Source organism: Diadema antillarum, unplaced genomic scaffold (genome assembly GCF_040938485.1).
Source record: "Diadema antillarum isolate AM-2024a unplaced genomic scaffold, OU_Dant_1.0 seq00001955_RagTag, whole genome shotgun sequence".
NCBI lineage: Eukaryota > Metazoa > Echinodermata > Echinoidea > Diadematoida > Diadematidae > Diadema > Diadema antillarum.
This window is the reverse complement of record NW_027272615.1, coordinates 102,188-123,264: the sequence shown is the minus strand read 5'-3', so window position 1 is coordinate 123,264 and position 21,077 is coordinate 102,188. Positions and strand designations below refer to the sequence as shown.

At 40.1% G+C, this 21,077-nt stretch overlaps 1 protein-coding gene across 1 annotated transcript in view; it reads left to right on the top strand.

Annotated features, from left to right (window-relative positions):
* Window positions 1–1,721: 1,721 nt before the first annotated feature.
* Window positions 1,722–21,077, top strand: part of LOC139713378 (uncharacterized) — a 66,237-nt gene continuing 46,881 nt past the window's right edge. Inside the window, exons 1-9 of the mRNA XM_071625113.1 lie at window positions 1,722–2,490; window positions 3,060–3,173; window positions 4,115–4,269; window positions 4,984–5,151; window positions 7,035–7,284; window positions 8,603–9,166; window positions 17,511–17,633; window positions 18,555–18,668; window positions 19,444–19,671. Coding sequence (XP_071481214.1) covers window positions 1,722–2,490; window positions 3,060–3,173; window positions 4,115–4,269; window positions 4,984–5,151; window positions 7,035–7,284; window positions 8,603–9,166; window positions 17,511–17,633; window positions 18,555–18,668; window positions 19,444–19,671 — 2,485 coding nt within the window. The remainder of the gene's footprint in view (window positions 2,491–3,059; window positions 3,174–4,114; window positions 4,270–4,983; window positions 5,152–7,034; window positions 7,285–8,602; window positions 9,167–17,510; window positions 17,634–18,554; window positions 18,669–19,443; window positions 19,672–21,077) is intronic.

The following is a 21,077-nucleotide window of genomic DNA, read 5'->3' as shown; positions in this document are numbered from 1 at the left end:
TGATGCCTTCTGCGTACCTGGTCTGAGTGTCTGTGTGTCCCAAACGATGTCTCCCAGGTTAAAATCCCCTCCTAGATAAACATTACTGTAATGATCAAACTTTACCTTGTCCAGCGAGTTCTTGATACTTTATTGACTAAAGTACTAGTAAGTTGTTCGAGCGCTAAATTTCACTTCGTAATATTGTGAATGAGCATTTGGCTTGCCATTTCATTATTTTGCATTGAAAACAATCTTTGTCTAATTAGAAATAGATATTGCCAAATACAGTGCACTCGCGTTATAACGAACACTGTTATAACGAAATTCCGGTTACAACAAAGTAAAAATTAATCCGCAACATTATATATTCTAAATGTATTTTTATTCTTTATTTTGTTCGGTTATAACGAAATTTCTATGTAACGAAAGAAAACTGCCGGTCCCGAGGACTTCATTGTAATGGGAGTCCACTGTACCTCTTTTGCTGTCAGGTGGATGTGCTGGCAAGCACCATTTATAAGGAGTTCTTGAATAATCAAGACATTATATTGCATTACAGATGTATCTCAGAGAATTTAAAAACTTATAATGCCCTGTTGGTATGAATGACCTTTTTCTCCTCATGTGCGAAGTGGAACCCCGAGCTGGCTTATTGACTACAACACGTGTGAAAATAATGAATAATTCTGATATCATAACAAGAAGTTTACCATGATAAAACTAAGCAATGAAACCATGTTCGCAATATTGTCAGGGCCCAGGGCAGAATAATTCAATTAGTTTCTCCTTCATCTAAGTCTTGTGAAGATAGTCCTTGATGCTAGAACTGTATCCTGATTGAAGCTCAATTGAAGATCAGCAGATTGATTATCTTTGCTGGGCATTGTACATTTTGTCTTGTTTTAAGTTGGAAGGGAGCAGTCAGTTTGTAAGTATAGCATAATATCATATATTAGCCATTCCTTATATTGAATAGTTTCCAGTTACACTCTAGAAACCCTGTATTATTGCTGTTTGCTGTTTGATAACAAAAAAGTACTGTAAATCAAGATCTTTTTGCAGCATAAAATTTCGCAAATTTCCCACAGTGCAGAGTGAAGGTGATGGCTCTCAAGAAAGATGAAACTAAATTGAAGTTTGAATTTACAAGTGTGGGATAGATGATTAGATGATATTCTTGACTATGGAGCAAAGAAAATTGCATTCTGTGTTAATTTTCTAATATAATCTGCATAACTAATATATTTTGATTAACCAAAGACACTGAATTTGCATATAATGTCTACAAAAGAGCACTGGAAACTCACAAGTGGACCACTCCTATTGTATAGCATCCTTACTGTGAATTTTAGCTTCTATACAAGTGTAGTGTTGTTTAGTGTGGCATCATGTAACTCAAAATTAAATGGCTGGAAAACTGACAGGCATAATGGCATTAATCACACTAAAAGAATTTTAGTCCAGTGCATGATTTTAGATTAATTACTAATAGTTGTTGCATATCTAGAAGATAATGGTATATTTTGCATTGTGCTTATTCTGTTGATTTGAAATATTCTTTTTTATCTTCTGTGTGCAGATCAGCTAAAAGGTGAACTGAGAATTATGAAACTCAAGAGACTGCCATCCCTGAAAATATCAACAGAGTCCCATCTGTAGAAGCTGCCATTATGTAGGAGGTACAGAGGTAGTCTGCCATCAAAGTCATGACTGGAAGCGTGGGTTGAGAAATGTTAGGAATGGCTGCAAGACTGAAGAGTGTTTGTTTGTCAGCAAAGTTGACAAACACTCTGCTGATAGTGTTCATCCTGCTAACAACAAGTCTGCCTCACGGTGGGGCTTATCAGTGCAATAGGACTAGCGTCGCAGAGTGGCATACGGAAGCCGCAGTCATCAACATTGATTGGTCACTCGATAATGTGTGTTCATCGTACGAAGAGTGCTACGGCAGGACCGATCCGGCGGAACCAGATGTCCACCAGCTCTGTCCAATCGAGATTCAAACTAACGACAGACTGGTGATCCTGCCTCCGACCGTCTCGACAAGGAGCGCACTGCCGGTGAATGTCAGCTACGACGACTTCTTGTCGTGCCCCAGTGATGTCCATCCGACCTCCCAGTGGCTGGTATCGTCCGAATCGCAGGCACCCATTGAAGTCAGCCCTGAATTTCTGCCAGAAGGCACGAGCTACTTTGCCCAGTTCCCGACCGGAGATGCCTTCCTGACCTGCGATTTAGGATTGAGGGTCAGGGTGTCGGTGAAATCACATGACTGCGAAAGAAACCAATCGGAGCCCTTCTGTTCCGGTGGCGGTCAGTGTGTGACGGAACCATTCGTCTCTTCTCTGTACATCTGCCAGTGTGATGGAGATTACGTTGGCCAGTACTGTGAGGAGATTGATGGTTGCTATGGCGATGACCCCTGTGCCAATGGTGGCACCTGTTCTGATGTCATTCAAGGTCATAGTGGCAGAGAATTTGAGTGTGAATGCCCTGCAGAATTCACTGGTGGGTTTTTTTCTGTTAATCTCTCAATGAAAAATAAAAAGTCTTTAGGGTTCAGCTTTAAAAGCTTATGCTAAGAAATGTGAAAAAAAAATGCATTCTTATAGGAAAGCTTCAAGAACTGCTCATTACAATGAACTTAATTTTCCATTCATCTTCTTTCAGAGGCTTGAACTAAAAGAACTCTTTTTATCAAATGCATAGAAAGTGCGGCTGAAGTATTTTTGGTTATATTTCATGTGTGGTATCATCATAAAAGAATCCTGCTATACTACAAGGTGTGCTGTGTGATTAGTTGCTGTAAATCCAAAAATATATTGATGACATAGAATTACAGATTCCACATTTGTGACATCCATACTAATGTGCGGTAGGTCTACACTCTATATGGAAAACAATCTTTGGTACGCACATCTATAGGCATTACATTAAAGACATAGACGTTTCACTGAACTATTTATAGAAAAGTTGTCTCTTGAGAAAGTGTAAAGTGAGACTTCCAATGAGTATGAAATTCAGGAAGAGACATGGAATCGCTTATATATGTTACGATCTGCCCATCAATTTCACAGGACAAAACTGCAGTGACGTTGTTGGTGTCTGCAGGGATGCTGTCTGCGGGAATGGCACCTGTCTACAGCTCACCATTAACTCCTTCAGGTGCCAGTGTGAGGCCGGATATGAAGGTAATTTCACCATGAAGTACACGTATACATGATATTGCAAGACAATTCTTGGTATTGCCAGTACCTGGTGCTGTGCGCAGAGCAGCGTTCTAGATGCATTATGGGATAGCTCAGGGAACAAACTTGCCCCGATTTTGGCTGCATATGCACTCAGGTCACGTTCCATCTTTATCCAGGAGTATTTTTTGTTGAAGATTTCTTCATTTTCCATCATGTGACCAGCACATTGAAGCCTTGCAGTGGTGTCTGCAAATCAGTAAAATGTTGAAATTTTAAACTCTTTTTTTTTTTAGTTGAATTCTAAGTGAAGAAAAATGCAGCAACGAAAGAAAAGCAGACAATTTACATTGAACTGCATGGGAACTAAGACATGCGCAAGACAGTGTATCTGTGACAGAGCTTTTTAGCATGCGTAACAGTTTTCTGCACATTGGCAAATTACCAAGAATTATGAAAATGAGATATGCTAGGTTATTGACATTTTCCATGTGCATGATTTTGCTGCTTGTGGTGTATGCATACACTGTTCATATATTGTATGCATTCAAATGTTTAGGAATTGATTAATCATTCTTATCATACACATCCCACAATTATTGTTATCATTTTAAGCTGTGATTCGTAGATCTCTCTCATTCCATGTTTGAAAATGCTGGCAACTACTCTGCCTGTACACAGAAACACAGAGTACATACTGTGAAGCAAGAAATTTTTCGTGGCATGAAATTTATTAGTGAATTGGAGCGAACAGCCTTTTTCGCAGCATGAAATTTTAGCAAATTACCCTTCACTGGCATTCAATGCACATAGTGCAGACAAGAACCTTCACGTGCATTTTAATTTTGCAAATCTTGGCTCTCACAAAATTCACAAAATCAAAATGCATGAGAAAATTTCTGGTTTTGCACTAACTCTGATTCTTTCTTACTTACCACCATTAGGAACGTACTGCGAGAGGGAGATTCGTGAGTGTGAATCCAACCCCTGTCTGAACAATGGCACCTGTGTGGACGAAGTGGGTGCGTTCAGATGCGCATGTCATGAAGACTATGTTGGCATCAGATGTGAGGAAGAGAGAGACTACTGCCTCAGTCAGGTAATATACACTTTTACATTCAATTCATGTAAGTTCTGATTCATCCAGGTAACGTCCAATAAAGGTACAAAATTAAATCCTTGCATCTGGACTTACTGCTTTAGTTCTGAGAACGGTCTGCATCTGCACTAATAGGCAACAATGTTTTACAGCCACCAAATCAGTTGAGCAGATGAAGTGTCCAGGATTGGACAAGAAACTGTTTCGGAATCAAACAGTAAGTCCAGATGCAATGATTTAAGTTTGGATCTTTATGGAACCGCTAAATTACTTCATGAAGTGGTTGCCTTTACAGTATAAGTGTCAAGCATAGCATATAGCATTGGCATACAAAGTCTTAAATTTAGTCCAGGAGTCCTTGAATTATATATAGATCATCATATTTCATTGAGCATTGAATGTAGAAAAATGTTATAGAGTTTTTGTTCTTGTTTTTGGTTGGTGTCATGTGCTGGATTCTATATGCATCTGGGTATAGTGCTAACACGGCCATGTAAACACATCTTTGTTCAGAAAAAAGGGACTGGAGCATGAAATGTGAATTTGAGAATGTTTGAGAGCTGACATGTATTTAGAAAATGTCCAGATAAATTTCCATGGCATATGGACTGAAATTACTGATAGTTTCTAACCCCTCTAATCTTTCTATGTACTATGCAGAAGGAAAATTTTGATGGTTTATTTCTCTGCCCCAATGTATCTGTGTAATTTTAGCCGTGCGAGAATGGAGCAAACTGCAGTAGGTTTCTCGGTGGTTACACTTGTGTGTGCATCGCTGGCTTCACGGGACAGAACTGTTCCGAGAACATTGATGAGTGTGAACAGCGACCATGCAGGAATGGGGCAACATGTGTGGATGGCATCAACAGTTTCAGGTGTGTTGTTGTAGGCTGTTTACATGATGTGTGATGATGTAACTTCACTTTATAATTATAATGATGCCAAACTGAAATGAAGCACACAAAAACCAGGCACAGTCCAGGGAAATCACCACTCAAAATGTTCATATGCTATGAATTTAAAATATGGCTGGTAGAGTCAGGAAAAGCTCTGTTTCTAAGAATTGTCAGCTTAACATGAGTGGCAGCTTGTGATTACGTATCTACAAGTGGTGTCAGAAGTCTGTTTGGGTTCTTCTCATATTTCATGACAAAACCAAATAGGATGTACATATCACTAGAGAAAAGCATCAAAATCATTGAATTACAATTCAAAACGTAGAAATAGCTATAAAAGTGAATGCAATGATATTGAGCAAATAGACAACACAAGGCTGTCTTCAAGTAAATAACAGAACCAAAATTTTTTTCCATTGCGAAAAGAAGTATTAGATATGACAGAACCAACTAAAAGTAATGCTTGTAAGTACTAGTCGGTTCCTATACATATTCTCCTCTTGTGACCTAATCGTTTGAAATTCTGTAGTGCGATATGATTTCAAATGCTCCATGTCCATTATCATTTAGCTTTGTCTTCATGTCAGGATCAATCTCACCACAGCAGTATCCGTGGTCAAATTTGGCACTTAATGATTAGAGCCATTTTGCAATGCCCTGTCTGTCTTTGTTATCGTTATTGTCATTATCATTATCATTATCATCATCATCATTTTCATCATCACCATCACCATCACCATCACCATCGCCATCATCATCATCATCACCACCATCACCATCATCATCATCATCATCATCATCATCATCATCATCAACCTCATCATCATCATCATTGTCATTTCCATCATCACTATCACTATCATCACCATCACCATCATCACTTCATCATCGTCATCACCATCAATCATATGATGTTCATGTATTCCATTCTGTGTGGTTGCACATTTCTCATTTAAAAGGCCTTTCATCAGCATACTGTAAAAGTGGAAATATTTGTGGTGTTGAAATTTTTGCGCGTTTCGCGCAACCAGAAACTAGCGCGAAAATAAAACACATTATAAAATGGGTTCAAGAATGTAGCCAATTGGAAGCGCTGAAATGAGTCACATGTGCGTGCATTAATTTCTTAGTAAATGCACGGCCGGGGCCTGACGTACGTCACAATGTGTACACTAGCAGTGCGCACTCAATCAGTTGTTACAAGTGCGTCATGCGCTACTATACGCGCTGTCAATCCTGTAAACAACTTCTAGTTCGGGCTGCCACAACAGCTGGCGGCCTTTCTTGTGCATAACACGTGGCGTACGTATACTCTTATACGTACGTACAGTACTTATGTATGTGCGGGATTTCCGAGTGCGACGTGCGTAAATGTTTGGGACGAACATCTTCGGACATCTTGACTTTTGAGCGAGTGCTACATGTAGCTGACTGGTATTGACCCACAAAGGTACGTGAATAATGCTGTTAGTTTTCGACCCATTTCATAAAACAAATGATGCACAGGATTATTTCGTGGCGTTAGTGAAGGTGCGGCTCACTCTCGAGTATTGACAACGGTTGCAAACATGCACTCGGCTGCGCCTCGTGCATGTCGCACCATTGTCAATACTCTCGAGCGCGCCGCACCTTCACTAACACACTCTATCCTGTGCATCATTTGTATACAAATATTTTGGCATGCCATACGTTCTTGATTCAACAGAATTAAAAGCACGCGAAACTCTTCTTACTGGGCCAAGCATGAAAAAATTAGTTGCACGAAAATATCAACTTTTACAACTATGTGTATGTGTTACATTAAACAACAGCAACAACCACACACACACTCACCATACTCTCTCTCACACTCGTCCCCACAGCTGCCAGTGCCAGCCAGGTTTCACAGGCCCGCTGTGCGAGACCGAGGTGAACGAGTGCTCTTCCCAGCCCTGTCAGAACGGCGCCACCTGCCAGGACCTCCGGGCCGCCTTCTCCTGCCTCTGCACACCCGGCTACACAGGGCAAACCTGCTCCCTGGAGGTGGATGAGTGCGGCTCCGCCCCCTGCCGGAATGGTGGAGAGTGCGTTGACCTCGTTGATGGGTACGAGTGTCTCTGTCCAGAGAATCTCTTTGGTGGTGAGTGTGTGATAGACGTAATAGTAATAATAATGATGATGATGATGATGATAATATTAATAATGATAATAGTGATAATAAAGTGGGTGTGCCCTATCGAGTGCAAACGCGCCAAAAAGCAGCACTGCTGGGAACGGCGTGAATCCTCAGAAAAGTACTAGAAGTCTAAGGTTCCAGGATAGAACTTGACGTGATATTGATCTCCAAGAGATATCTTGTGACGATAAAGACAATCATAATAATAATGATAATAGTAATAGTAATAATATTAATGATAATGATAATAATAATGATAATGATAAGGATGATAATAATAACAATGATAATATTAATAGTAGTAATATTAATGATGATAATAATGATAATAATAATAATAATCAACAGTGCTCATATAGGGCATAACACATAGTTCATATATCCCTATGCGCTCAAAAAATGGAGAGATTAGACAAAGACATACAGTTCCAATATATATGGTGTTCTTTATCCAGGGTAGCCTCTTCAGTGTTTTCACTGCTCTATACCAGACAGCCCTGTTGTTATTGTTACCCTTAGCCTTACCAGGTACCCATTTATACACATGGGTTGAGAGGGACATGTTGGGTAAAAACATTGTGTCCATGGATGTAGTCACTTTACGGGATTTGAATTTGGGACCTCCACTTGATTTACCTGCTTTGCCACAGTGCTCCAGTAGGCCCATTAATATGTAGCCCCACAGTGCTTGAGATAACATGTGACTGGTACTCTGTCAAGAAACTATTCTGATTTGTACACAAATGAAGCCGCTTTTGATGGTGAATCACTTTTCCTTTGAATTTTGTCAACTAGCACATTGACTACACATGTCTATTTGCAGGAGAGGTAAGAATACCATTTTCCCACCACAAAATATGCCCTTTCAATGCTGAGAATATTACAGTGCTGTTCTCAAGGTTGCCATCCTTGGAGTGTGTAAATATCTTGTGTGTGCCATTACATGGCCTATTCCACCTTTGACAACAATCAGTCTGAAGTATGAAAAAGAAGGGGTCTGTGAGAGACAAATATCATTTTGCCGTTGAAAAAGACTCTGCTATGCTCCCTTTATGGTAAAGATTAGATGTGTGTTCCACCGATATGAAGCAGTATGGAAAGTCAGTCCAGTGAATTCATCCCAGCCATGTAATGCTTTTTAGGTAGCAGCACACCTACCCCCAACTGAGGCAAAACTTGCCTACCCATCAGAATGATGATTGCCTATGGGTCAATTGTGAATTGGGATTAAATGTATGATTTTTAATCTTTGTGTGTTATTTTGTTTTATCTTATCTCACAGGTATCGATTGTGAGATCCCTCTAAATAACTGCTCATTCTACCCCTGCCAAAACAATGGAACCTGCCAGGTGATAGATGACACAGCTTACATGTGCCTTTGTACGGACCGATACACTGGGCAGAACTGCGACACTTTCATCCCTTACTGTGAAACACATAATTGCTCCAGCAATGCAACTTGCCAGGAGGAGGCTGGTGGATTTACATGCTTGTGCCCGATTGGCTATTCGGGCAAGTGGTGTGAGGTAGACATAGACTATTGCACCAATCACAACTGCTCTAACAACTCCACGTGCCTGGACGAGACCACTTCGTACAGGTGTCTCTGCGAAGCTGGCTTCGAGGGACGCTACTGCGAGATAAACACGGACGAGTGTGGGAGCGATCCATGTCAGAATGGGGGAACGTGCCTGGATGGGATCAATGGTTACAACTGTGTTTGTGCGGCAGGATTTAGCCGAGAAGACTGTTCCCTCAATGCGGATGAGTGTGAATCTTCCCCCTGCAACAATGGAGGAGTCTGCAGAGATGGCGTGAATGGATACATTTGTGACTGTGGCATAGGTAACTCAGCAATGCATAAAGTATATTTTGATGGAAACTTAAGAAGATAGATGCTCAGTTATTGATTTAGAACACGATACAGTAGCAACCATTCTGAGGGGCAACCTAATTATGAGATACAAAGAAAAGTTTCTGAATACCACACTTTTTATCCTATACAAGAAGTAATAAAGATAGCGTGTAGGTCAGTTCCTGATGCAAGTGTTCTGAGCACACAGAGTGTCATGCAACAATCTTTTCCTCATTTCCAGTGATAAATCAGAAAGGTCATCAATAGATAAAGACAGAACAAAGTAGACAGATGCCCCATTGAATGTGTCATATTTCATTTCATGTAAGGTGGTGTAACGACTATATTACCATACCCCTGGGAGCCGGGGGTGCTGGGGGTGCTGCAGCACCCCTGACTTTTTGAGCAGGGGGTCATAGCACCCCTGTGAAAAACAAAAGTTGGGGTGCTTTTGCACCCCCAACTTATATCTTTTTACAGGGAAAATTGCTTGTTTTTTTTAATAGAAAATTGTCCAAATATCCCACCCAAAGTGGGCATCAGATTGCTGAATTTCACTTCTGAAAATGCGAAATCTCCATAGCGTGGGAGGGGTATGCCCCTCCCACGCAGAACAAGCTTATAAGTGCAGACAGCACTATTAAAGCATTTTCATTGTCCCTGGATATTTTGCTTTTCCTACTTTTCTATTGTTTTTTTTTTTAATAATGCTACCTGAAGGGCTCACTTGATTGCTGAATTTCAAATCTAAAGATGCAGAAGTTCCCTCATTTAGGGGGAGGGTACCCCCTTTAGGAGAGCATCGATGGAGGGGGCAGCATATCATTGTGCCCCCCCCCCCCCCCCCCCGAGTAATTTCCAAGATGTGGATTTTTTTTTATTCGACACTGTCCCATCACACAAAGTGTGCAGCAGTCAATTCTGAAATGCGAAATCTCCCTCGTATTGAAGGGAAATACCCCCTCCCACGATATTTCCCTTTCTATTCTAGAATAATGCAAAAGTTTTCTCGTATGCAGGGGTGCGGGGCAGTTGCCATGATATTACCCCCCTCCCAATGATTTTCGGGATGTCGGAGATTTTCTTGCTTTTTGTGATGGAAACTGTCCAAATATTTTACCGAAACTGTGCAAGGCATTGTTGCAGTTCAATTCTGAAAAATATAATGGATTTATACCCCCTTCCACATCCTCCACCTTTGTTCTTTTCCCATAAGATTGACATATCTCCGAATGATTCTTTTATCAATAGATCTGTCATTTCTGTTGAAAAAAATGCAAAAGTTTCCTCGTGTGGGAATATGAGTCCTCCTTTCATTTAGGCCCTAACCATTTCCCCGCTTAGTTCCCCCCCCCCATACGTTTCATAGACGCAGTAGTAGTACACTTTGTGGATTGATAATTTCCCTAATTCCACCAAAATGTGTTTGCGAGATAATGTCAATTGGATTCTAAAAGTGCCACAGTTTCCTCGTATCAAATAGCATCAATCCTGGAATAAAAATATTGGGTGGGAGCTATGCAAACACATCACTTTGTCCCCACCCTCCCCATTCCCCCCCCCCCCCCCCCCCCACGATGCGGTATCCCCACGATGCGGAAAAATTTCTTGCTATTTTATAGAAACTGTCCAGATATTTCACGAAAAGTGCACAAGATCGTTTAATTTCAATTCTGAAAATGGAAAATGCCCCTAGTGTGGGAGGGATACCCCCTCCCACACCCTCCCCCGTTAGGCCAACTTCCATCCACTTAGTAGACTTTTGAGATCGACACTTTCTAAATATTTCATCAAAAAGTGCGCACCAGATCTGTCACTTTAATTTAAACAAATCCAAACGTGCCAAAATGTGGGAAGGGGATATTCTCTTTCAGTTTACCTTTATTCCCCTACTACATTTAGTATGCTTATGCTTCTTTGACAGTTTGTCAAATACTCCATCATAAATGACTATATTGTGTAGAACCAACATATTTTCATTCCAATCCTTAAAATACAAAGGCTCTCTCGAATGGGAGGGGTTAGAGGACACCCCCTTCTAAACCCCCCCCCCCACCTTGCTGTATTAGCCTCCACCCCTTGCATTGATTATGGCTACATTACATAACATATTAAGTCAAAAGTGTGCGCCACAAATTCCACATCTTTGAATCACAATCATAAAGATGCAAAAGCTCTCTCATGTAGGAAGGGGATACATCCTCCCACATACTTCCCCCACTTGGTCTCCCTCCATAGATGACTTACTACACTTGTCTGAAACAAATTCCAGGATATTCCACCTAGATTTTGCATCAGATCATTGTACATTGTATTTCAATTCTAAAAAATGCAAAAGCTCCGTCGTGTGAGAGAGGGCTACCCCTCCCAACCCCGCCTCCTCATCTTCCATACATGTATTACACAGTGATGATGCACACGCAGAACAAGAGCTGATTATACCCCGATTTAATGGTCATTCACATTTCTGTGAATATCCATTTTTCATGCTTTTTAAAAAAATTCACCAAAAGTGTGCACCAGATCGCTGAATTTGAGGTCTGAAATCTCAAAATGTCCTTCGTGTGGGAGGGGGATACCCCCTCCCACACCCTCCCCCTTTATGTTCCCTTCCATGAACTTATACAAAGTGAAGATCCACACACACGAACGCTGATACAACTTTCGAAATATTCCACCAAGAGTGTGCATCAGATCATTGTATTTCAATTCTAAAAATGCAGAAGTTCAATCGTGTTGAAGGGGTCTGGCTAACCCTCCCATCCTCGCCTCATCAACTTCCATACAGTTATTACACAGTGATGACGCACACCCAGAACAAGAGCTGATCTAATGATTTAATGGACATTCACATTTCTGTGAATATTAGTTACCTTTCATACTTTTTTTTTCATTTCACCAAAAGTGTGCACCAGATCGCGAATTTAAGGTCTGAAAATCCAAAATCTTCCTTGTGTGGGAGGGTATGCCCTCCCACACCCTTCCCCCCTTAGGTCCCCTTCCATGGACTAATACAAAGTGAAGACCAACAAACGATTATCTGATACAAATATGGGGATAGTCCACCAAGATTGTGCATCATATCGTTGTAATTAAATTCTACAAATGCAAAAGCTCCTTCGCATGGTAGCCACCACCCATCCCCGCCTTATTAACTTCCATACAGTTATTTCACAGTGATGACGCACACACGGAACAAGAGTTGATTGTAACCCAATGTATTGGTCATTCACATTTCTGTGAATATTTTATTTTCATAGTTTTTGAACAAATTCACCAAAAGTGTGTGCCAGATCACTGAATTTCAGGAATAAAAATTTAAAATGTCACCAGGGTGGGAGGGGATACCTAATCACAGCGATGACGCACACACGGAACAAGAGTTGATTGTAACCCGATTTAATGGTCATTCACATTTCTGTTAATATTTTTTTTTACTTTTTAAGAAATTTCACCAAAAGTGTGCACCAGATCGCTGAATTTCAGGTGGGAAAATTCAAATCTCTCCAGTGTGGGAGGGGGATACCCCCTCCCACACCCTCCCCCATAGGTCCCCTTCCATGGACTTATACAAAGTGAAGACACACACACACGAATCAACAATTCATCCATGAACATAGTCCACGAGTATTCACTTTTTTTTTATTGAAGAATTTCAAAATTTACCACATAAAGTGTGTTGAATTTTACTAAGCAGGGATCTCGCCAGCGTATATCACCCTTGTCGGCCCCGACAAGCGTGCGGTTTGAAGAAGCAATTGCCGACAAGGGTAAAACTTGCCGACAAGGGTAACACCACGCGTGAACTTGCCGACAAGGGTAACTTGCTTGACGAGCTAAGTTCGGACCAATTTCTCGCCTTTTTCAGTCTTTATTATCTGGCTAGAAAAGAAGCTAGATGTTGAAAGCAGCAGCAGTTTACATACTTATACAAGCGCAAAAATTTACCCACGCAGTCACCGCACCGATCACAACAACGCGGCTCAACAGAGCGACGTACTACCTCCCTGCAGATACACACCACATCACACACTTGCTCACCACATGCGCTCTGATTTGGGATCCACACACATGCACAAGCACCCAGCCGGCCACTTATCCAGCCGCGTGCGTGTACAACGCTACAGTGTATTGTGAGAGGGAGAGAGAGGACGGGAAGAGAGGGTCGGAGGCCGAGGGAGGCTGAGGAAGGCTGACACGTGCTCGCTTGTTGTCACGCTTGTTGTCGGGTTACGCAAAAACAAACGATATGAAATGCATGCCCCCCTCCGCCAAAGGTTGTATTTTTTTTTTTTTTTTTGGCTGCTTTGGTTTGTTTGTTAGTTTGTCTGCCTGTCTGTCTCTCTATTCGCAAAATAAGTCAAAATTTGGGAACAGATTAGGATGAAATTTTCAGGAACAGTTGGTTGGTAAAATGGTGCAAGGAACAGATGATTAAATTTTGATAGTGAGCAGGATTTATAATACCACCGAAATTCACCGCCAGGATCCAGGATCTTTAGACTTTGTTTCGTATATTTGAAAGGATTCGTATCAATTCTTTAGGAAGCTGGCCATCGGCAATGACGCAAAATTAGATGCGTTCAAAGCATTGCCGCAGAGAGAAAATTAACTCCATTTTTCGTTAAAAAAAAAAGAAAAGAAAAAAGAACGTGCGATGGAGTAAGCAAATGCAAATTGTTATTTAGGTTTTGGTAGTTTCAGTGGGTTATTTTTTTTTTAATCTAAAAAGCCATGCGTTCCATTTTAGCCTTTTCAATTTCTATGGATTTGTAAACGTCATTCGTGAATATTCCATTTTCCTTCTCCGGGCCGAAATTTATAGTAATTCTGTCATGATGGTCTTTCAAGTTCAACGTATACGTAATGCTCCACGTGCTTCTGGCTTGGTTTGTTAAAAGGTGGGTTAGGGGGCCTTCATGGGCAGAAAATAAATGATGATCATTCATCAATGTTCCCAGTTGGTTTACATGCTATGTACACGCTGTTTACGACCACTGAAGCAAGGTGGCAGTACGCGCGACATTCTTTATCTGACACCTGGCTTTCGTGGAAATATCGTGGAAATTTCCACAAGCCATGATATCAAGTTTCCCCACTGCTTGAGGTCGTGCTTTTTTTTTTATTCTTCATTACGAACATCAATTTGTTCAACTTGAAAAGTGTATATAGATAATTTGCTTTGAGGACGTGTTTCTTTCTTTCTTTTTTTTTCATTGCAGCATCGGTAACATTTTGTTTTGTTCATCGTCCCTGCATGGCAGGGGTTCATGGGAGGAGAACGATAGGAATGACTGGGGAGAAAATAAACTGAAAGAAGGAAGCATCTTTTGAGCGAGCTGTCTTAGTTTTTCTCTACACCAGCATCAGTTATCGCCACCAAGATTCATTTTTTTTCGTTACTCCGACAGATTAATGATAAAATGATGCTAGATTCTTTATTCTGAAGGTTCGTTAATCCAAAAATGATTAAGAAAAAATGTCCGTTCATTTCACGACGAAATCAGTTTTGTTATTTCGAACGTTCTGCCAGTGAAATTTCGGAATAAAACGACGGTACAAAACAGCGTGTTTTCGTACTCTAAGGGTCTCTTATTCCGACAGAAGTAGTAATGATGAAATAATAAATTGTAGATTCTTTATTCTGAAGGTTCGTTAACCGAAAATTGAATAAAGAAAAATGTCCGTAAATTTCAAAACGAAATCAGTGCGTCATTTCAAACGTTTTGCCAGTGAAATTTTGGAATAAAGCGACTGCCCCAAAATAGTTGCAGTTTTCTTACTCTGAGGGTTCGTTACTCCGACAGATTAATGATAAGATAATGCTAGATTCCCTATTCTGAAGGTTCGTTAATCCAAAAAAAATGATTAAGAAAAAACGTCCGTTCATTTCACAACGAAATCAGTTTTGTTATTTCGAACGTTTCTGTCAGTGAAATTTCGGAATAAAACGACGGCACAAAACAGCGTGTTTTCGTACTCTATAAGGGTCTGTTATTCCGACAGAAGTAGTAATGATGTAATACCAATAGATTCTTTATTCTGAAGGTTCGTTAACCGAAAATTGAATAAAGAAAAATGTCCGTAAATTTCAAAACGAAATCAGTGCGTCATTTCGAACGTTTTGCCAGTGAAATTTGGAATAAAACTGCCCCAAGAACAGTTGCACTTTTCTTACTCTTAGGGTTCGTTACTCCGACAGATTAATGCAAAAATAATGCTCTATTCCTTATTCTGAAGGTTCGTTAATCCAAAAATGATTTTAAAAAAATGTCCGTTCATTTCACAACGAAATCAGTTTTGTTATTTCGAAATTTCAGAATAAAACGACGGCCCCAAACGGTTACAGTTTTATTTTACTCTGAAGGTTCGTTACTGCGAAAGAATAACGATATAATATACTTTAGATTCTTAATTCTGAACGATCGTTAATCGGAAAACGATAAAGAAGAAATGAAAACGGTTACAGTTTTCTTACCCTCAGGGTTCGTTACTCCGAAAGAATAATGGCAAAATAATACTCTACATTCTTAATTCTGAATGATCGTTAATAGAAAAATTATAAAGGAGAAAATATTCATTTATATCCAAACGAAATCAATTTTGTTATTTCGAATGTTCTGCCAGTATAATTTCGGAATACAACAACGGCCCCAAAAGGGTGTTTTCTTATTCAGAAGGTTTGTTTTTCTGAAGCAATAACGATGATAGATGATAGATTCCTTTCTGAAGGTTCGTTGATCGGAAAATAATAAAGAAAAAATGCTTGTTAATCTTCGAACGAAATCAGTTTTATTTTGAACATTCATCTGTAGCACCGACCTTTGGTGTTGTCGTTGTTTCCGATTACAAACCTTCGAAGTACTCAGTAATGAATCGTTTCATTTTATGATTAAACAAACCTTCGGAATAATGACCATCATTACATTTTTGTATGATATCTCTTTGATGTCACGGCCAAACTACCGCAGTATACCCAGAAAGGAAAGTGCAACGATGTCCCGAAAGTTCTCGATCGCTTCTCGCGCATCTGCATGCAATAGGCCTACCACGTGGTCGAGCAGACGGCGAGAAAGCAACACGGCGCGCGTTGTTGCGATGCATGCAGAGGCGGCTAATTATTGCAACAGTGAAACAGGAAAGGCCTAAAAGAAATCGGAACCTCCACCATCGGCACCTACTTCTCTTTCATTTATTATTTAGGAACTGCCGCTAACAAAAGGTATGGAGTTTCTGCATTGTTTCTGTGAGAATATGCCCCTCACAACGTTCATTACATCTCCGTGAAAATGTCGCATTTAGTGGCATTTTAGCGGCGATTTATCTGTGTTGTATTGAGCATTAGCGAAGGCTTCCGCGCTTCGCGCGGGAGGGGGAACCCCCCTCCCGTACCCACCCCCAGAACAGCGCGCATAAATGCCGACAAGCGTGAAGAAATTCCTGGCGAGAACCCTGTAAGAGTGGAAAAGTTTCCTTGTGTGGTGGAGGGCTTTCTCACCTCGTTTAGATGTCCCCATCCCCTCCCTTCACCTCCCCCTGCCCCCCCCCCCCCCCCCCCCCCCCATTTACTGAAACGCTAATAATATGATCCGGCAACCGAACGGGTGGGTCAGGGGTTCAGCACCCCTGTGAAAAAAGTTGCTCCCAGGGGCCTGTATATTACTGTTGATTGATATGTGAAAACATTCATTTTCTTGCAAATTATTGACAAATTGCCCTTCATTGGCATAAATAACCACAGATTATTCAGTGCTTGGTAATAAGCCAGTTCGGGGTTCCACCTTTGCGCATGAGTAGAAGAAGAAGGTAATTTGTACCAACAGGACATATTGGTTTTTAAATTCTCCGAGATGAGCATCTGTGACCTAATGAATATTCAAGTAATCCTTATAAGCTATGCTTGCCAGCGCTTCCACCTGACAGCAAAAGTGGTATTTGGTGACATCAATAGAAAAAGATTGTTAATACATTGAATGCAAAATAATGAAATGGATGCTTTCCCATCCTGGTCAATGCAGGTTCATCCTTTCTTTGAACATGTCTGTTGAATTCCATAATTTTTTATGTCGGGCAAACTTGTGCATTTTGTCGCTTTGAAAACGAGTGAAGTGCCTAACCAACTGAGAAAAATGAAAGGTCATTTGTACCTATGTGCACATGAGCTAACTCCAAACTGGCTTATTCCTAGACTGTATGATGAAAAAAAAATAAGTAGATAAAAATTAACATGGGCAGACATACTTTGGTGAAACTCAAACCCACAACCTCCTGATTACTAGACATATTCATTCGTTTGAATGTTTATTTTCTTCGTCTTCTTGTATTTTTTTCAAGGTTTTAATGGGACCCAATGTGACGAAGACTTGGATCTCTGCAACCTTGGTGTCTGCCGAAATAGCGCCCTCAACTGCTCAGAAACGCAAGGAGGGAGCAACTTCACCTGCCTTTGTGCCCCTGGTAAATTGATGATTGCATACTTACAACACTTCAGCCAAATTTGTGCCAAAGAGATATCTAAAAAAGGGGAGAAAACAGTACAGCTGAATGTGTTGGTAGCAGTATTTATTCAAAAGTTTTGATGGTGTTGTTTAGAGAAAAACAACAAGAATAATAACTGAGCCCTGGCCAATTATGTAGCTGAAACAACATATGCAATATTCGCCAAACTTCCAATTAGGTCGAGCACAATTGTGATTACTTTCAAACTGACAGGAGCAATATATCCCATACAGACTGTAGGTAATAGTTGTCCTTCTAAAATTTGTATACTGTAAAGCAAGTTATTTTTGCAGCATGAAATTTTTGTGAATTGCCACTGGCAAACAAACATACAGTGTAGACAAGAACTTTCATGTGAATTTTAATTTCACAAATCTTGGCTCACAAAATTTGTGAAATTAAAATGCACATGAGTATTTCTGGTTTTACAGTAACCAAATGTCTAACTTCAAAGCAATTTTTTTATTGAATCATTTCTTTATTCAAGATAATGTTTAACATACATATCCAGGTCAATTATCCATTTTAGATAATTGCAGGTATACATGTACACTAAAAAAAAGTTACAAATCACAATTTTAAGAACATATAATACAGATGACATCGTGAAATTAATGTGCCGATATCAACGATGTGATATTCTAACACTAACAATCATTGTAACAATCATGCAGACTTTAAAATATTTCATGGGGGATTAAGCATTATGGATCTCCATGTGAGGTTTTCTTTCTCAAACAGTAATAACTCTGAAAATTGTGGCCATATCTTTTCCTTCCAATATTTTGCTCAATATTTCTCAATAGATATGGTCCTATCTTTTTCAGCACAATCATGTCTCCTTCTTTTTTTACTTTCTTTCTTCTTCTTTATCATCAGGATACAGTGGACAAAGCTGTGAGATTGATGTCAACGAGTGCGCCTCGGAACCCTGTCTCAATGATGCAGTCTGTGTGGATCGGGTCAACTCTTATCAGTGTTACTGCCTCCCAGGTGAGTAAAACAGTGTCGTTCTTTGGCTAAGATTTAGCTGTAAGGAGGAACTCAACTCTGTCTTGAAGTTCAGTCTGACAGACAAAGAGAAATCAAGGTCCCATCGATACTGGCCGAAAAAAAAATCATTGTGTGTTTGCTCAAACCTAACTGATGTGTGCTACTAATATGTTTTCATTACTGAATCTGCTTCTATATTGGAGGTAAATTTGCATTAAGTTCACCTTTTGCTATTTTTATTCCTCTGGGATTCTTTGCCATGTCACTTAATGGCATATAATTACCTTTTCTGTTTCTATGAAACACTTTGGAATAATGTTTGAAATACATTCAGGTATATTTATTCTTATTGTGCGGGAGAGACAGGCGGAGGAAGAGCTCAGGGAGGTTGGCTTGAGAATGGAAGATGCCCCAAATTGGAGGAGAAAGCGAGACGGCATGAGAGCTGTTGCTGTGAGATAAATCTGGCCACTCCCATTAATGGGAACACACCAGGATTAAGACTGGTATGATGATGATGATGATGATCGTGATGGTGATGGTGATGATGATGATGATGCTGATAATGATGATGACGATGATGACGATGATGATGATGGTGATGATGATGATGGTGCTGATGATGATGGTTATGATGATCATGATCATGATTGATACAGTGATGATGGTGATGATGATGTGACCTGATTTGAAATACATTATGTACTTTGAACTATGATTGCACTGGAGTAACCCATTAAAATGAATCTTTTCATGATACCGACCACACCCACAGGGTATGTTGGAGATCACTGCCAGTTCGAGATTGACGAGTGCTTCAGTGAGCCCTGTCAGCACAACGGCACCTGTGTGGACCTGTTCAACAACTATACCTGCCACTGTGCGCCGGGCTATGAGGGCTATAACTGTGAGATCGACATTGACGAGTGCGAACAGGAGGCGTGTCGAAATGGCGCCACCTGTGTAGATGGGGTTGCCGACTACACATGCCTATGTGCTGCAGGTTGGTATAGGAAGGTCTTTTTCCTTTTCTTGCATAGTTAGATGAACTTGATAATCTCTCCATTTATCGTTATCCCTCTCTTTCTGTCTTTATTTTTCTCTCTTTACATATCTTTCTCTGTTTGTTTCTTGCTCTCTCTCTTTCTCTTTCTCCCTCCCAATATCTTTCTTTAATCTTTTATTTGTCTATCACTCTGTCACTCTGTCTCACTCTCTCTCTTCCTGATGTGCATCTTTTCAAGTTAAAATAGAATTGCATATGTTTCAGACTTGGAGGCTGATGAATTCAGCTGTTATAGGAGCATAAGTTTAGTTCTAAAAAGTTATTAATTCCACTCTTCATTTTGGGTGAGGTATAGTACTGTACACACCGCACAAACAAGCTTTACTTTTAGCTCAACCTTTGCTTTTGCTGCAATGGTTAAACTGTATTGATCGCCATCTTTATCAGAGAAATGGAGCAGTTAAATCTTGACACTAGCTCCCCTCCGAAGCTGCGTAGTAATGAACAAGATATCCAAAAATTTGGAGATCTGCACTCCTCGGTATTCGGTGCAGCAATAGGCTTCGAGTTCTTAATGCCTATAGATGATGCATAATGCATTCGACACACAGTTCAAGGTCTTGCTGCATGTTGCAAAAATGTGTAATAATAAAGCAAGGTATACATGTATGTCATACATTTGTCCAGGTGGGCTCTGGATCTAACTCTGTTAATATCACTGTCAACCATACGGCATAAAATGTTGATGGTGTATTTGAATAGTGGATGTTTGACTGTTAAGCTGGTCGTGATCCACTTTAAAAGAGACCTTTGGATGATTTTGAGACTTTTACATTTGAACAAGTATAAATTAATAATACTGAGTACAGAGTTTCAGAATTTAAATAGTGATTCAGATGAAGAAAAAGAATGTTTTTAAGATTTATAACAAATTGCAACGAACAAGGATGGTGACATGGCAGCCTCACCATATGAATGCATGAGTTGCGGCTCAAGAAAGCAGGACGAAAGAAGAAGGCTTACATAGATTCTACACAGGTGAACTTGTTAAGCAAGCGGTATTGTAATGGAATTACACTGCTACATTTCTGAAATATGTAAGCCTCCTATGTTATCATCTTTGTTCAGGAGTGTAATTTGTATAAGGTTTTTCAGAGTATACTATTGGTTTCTCTGCCCAAGGACCGCAATAAATTCTACAAATCTATACATGGAGTTGTCAATTTATGTACTACATGATGTGAAATTATGCAAATCATCATGAATGCCCCTTAAGCAGTTGCTTTTAATCTCATGAATGGAAACAACATTCACACATGATAAGTTCCCAAGTCAGGAATAAACTATGTTTTCAGAAGAGTGAAGGAAGGGGTAATGTGGTCTCTGTTTCATGTCACTTTCCC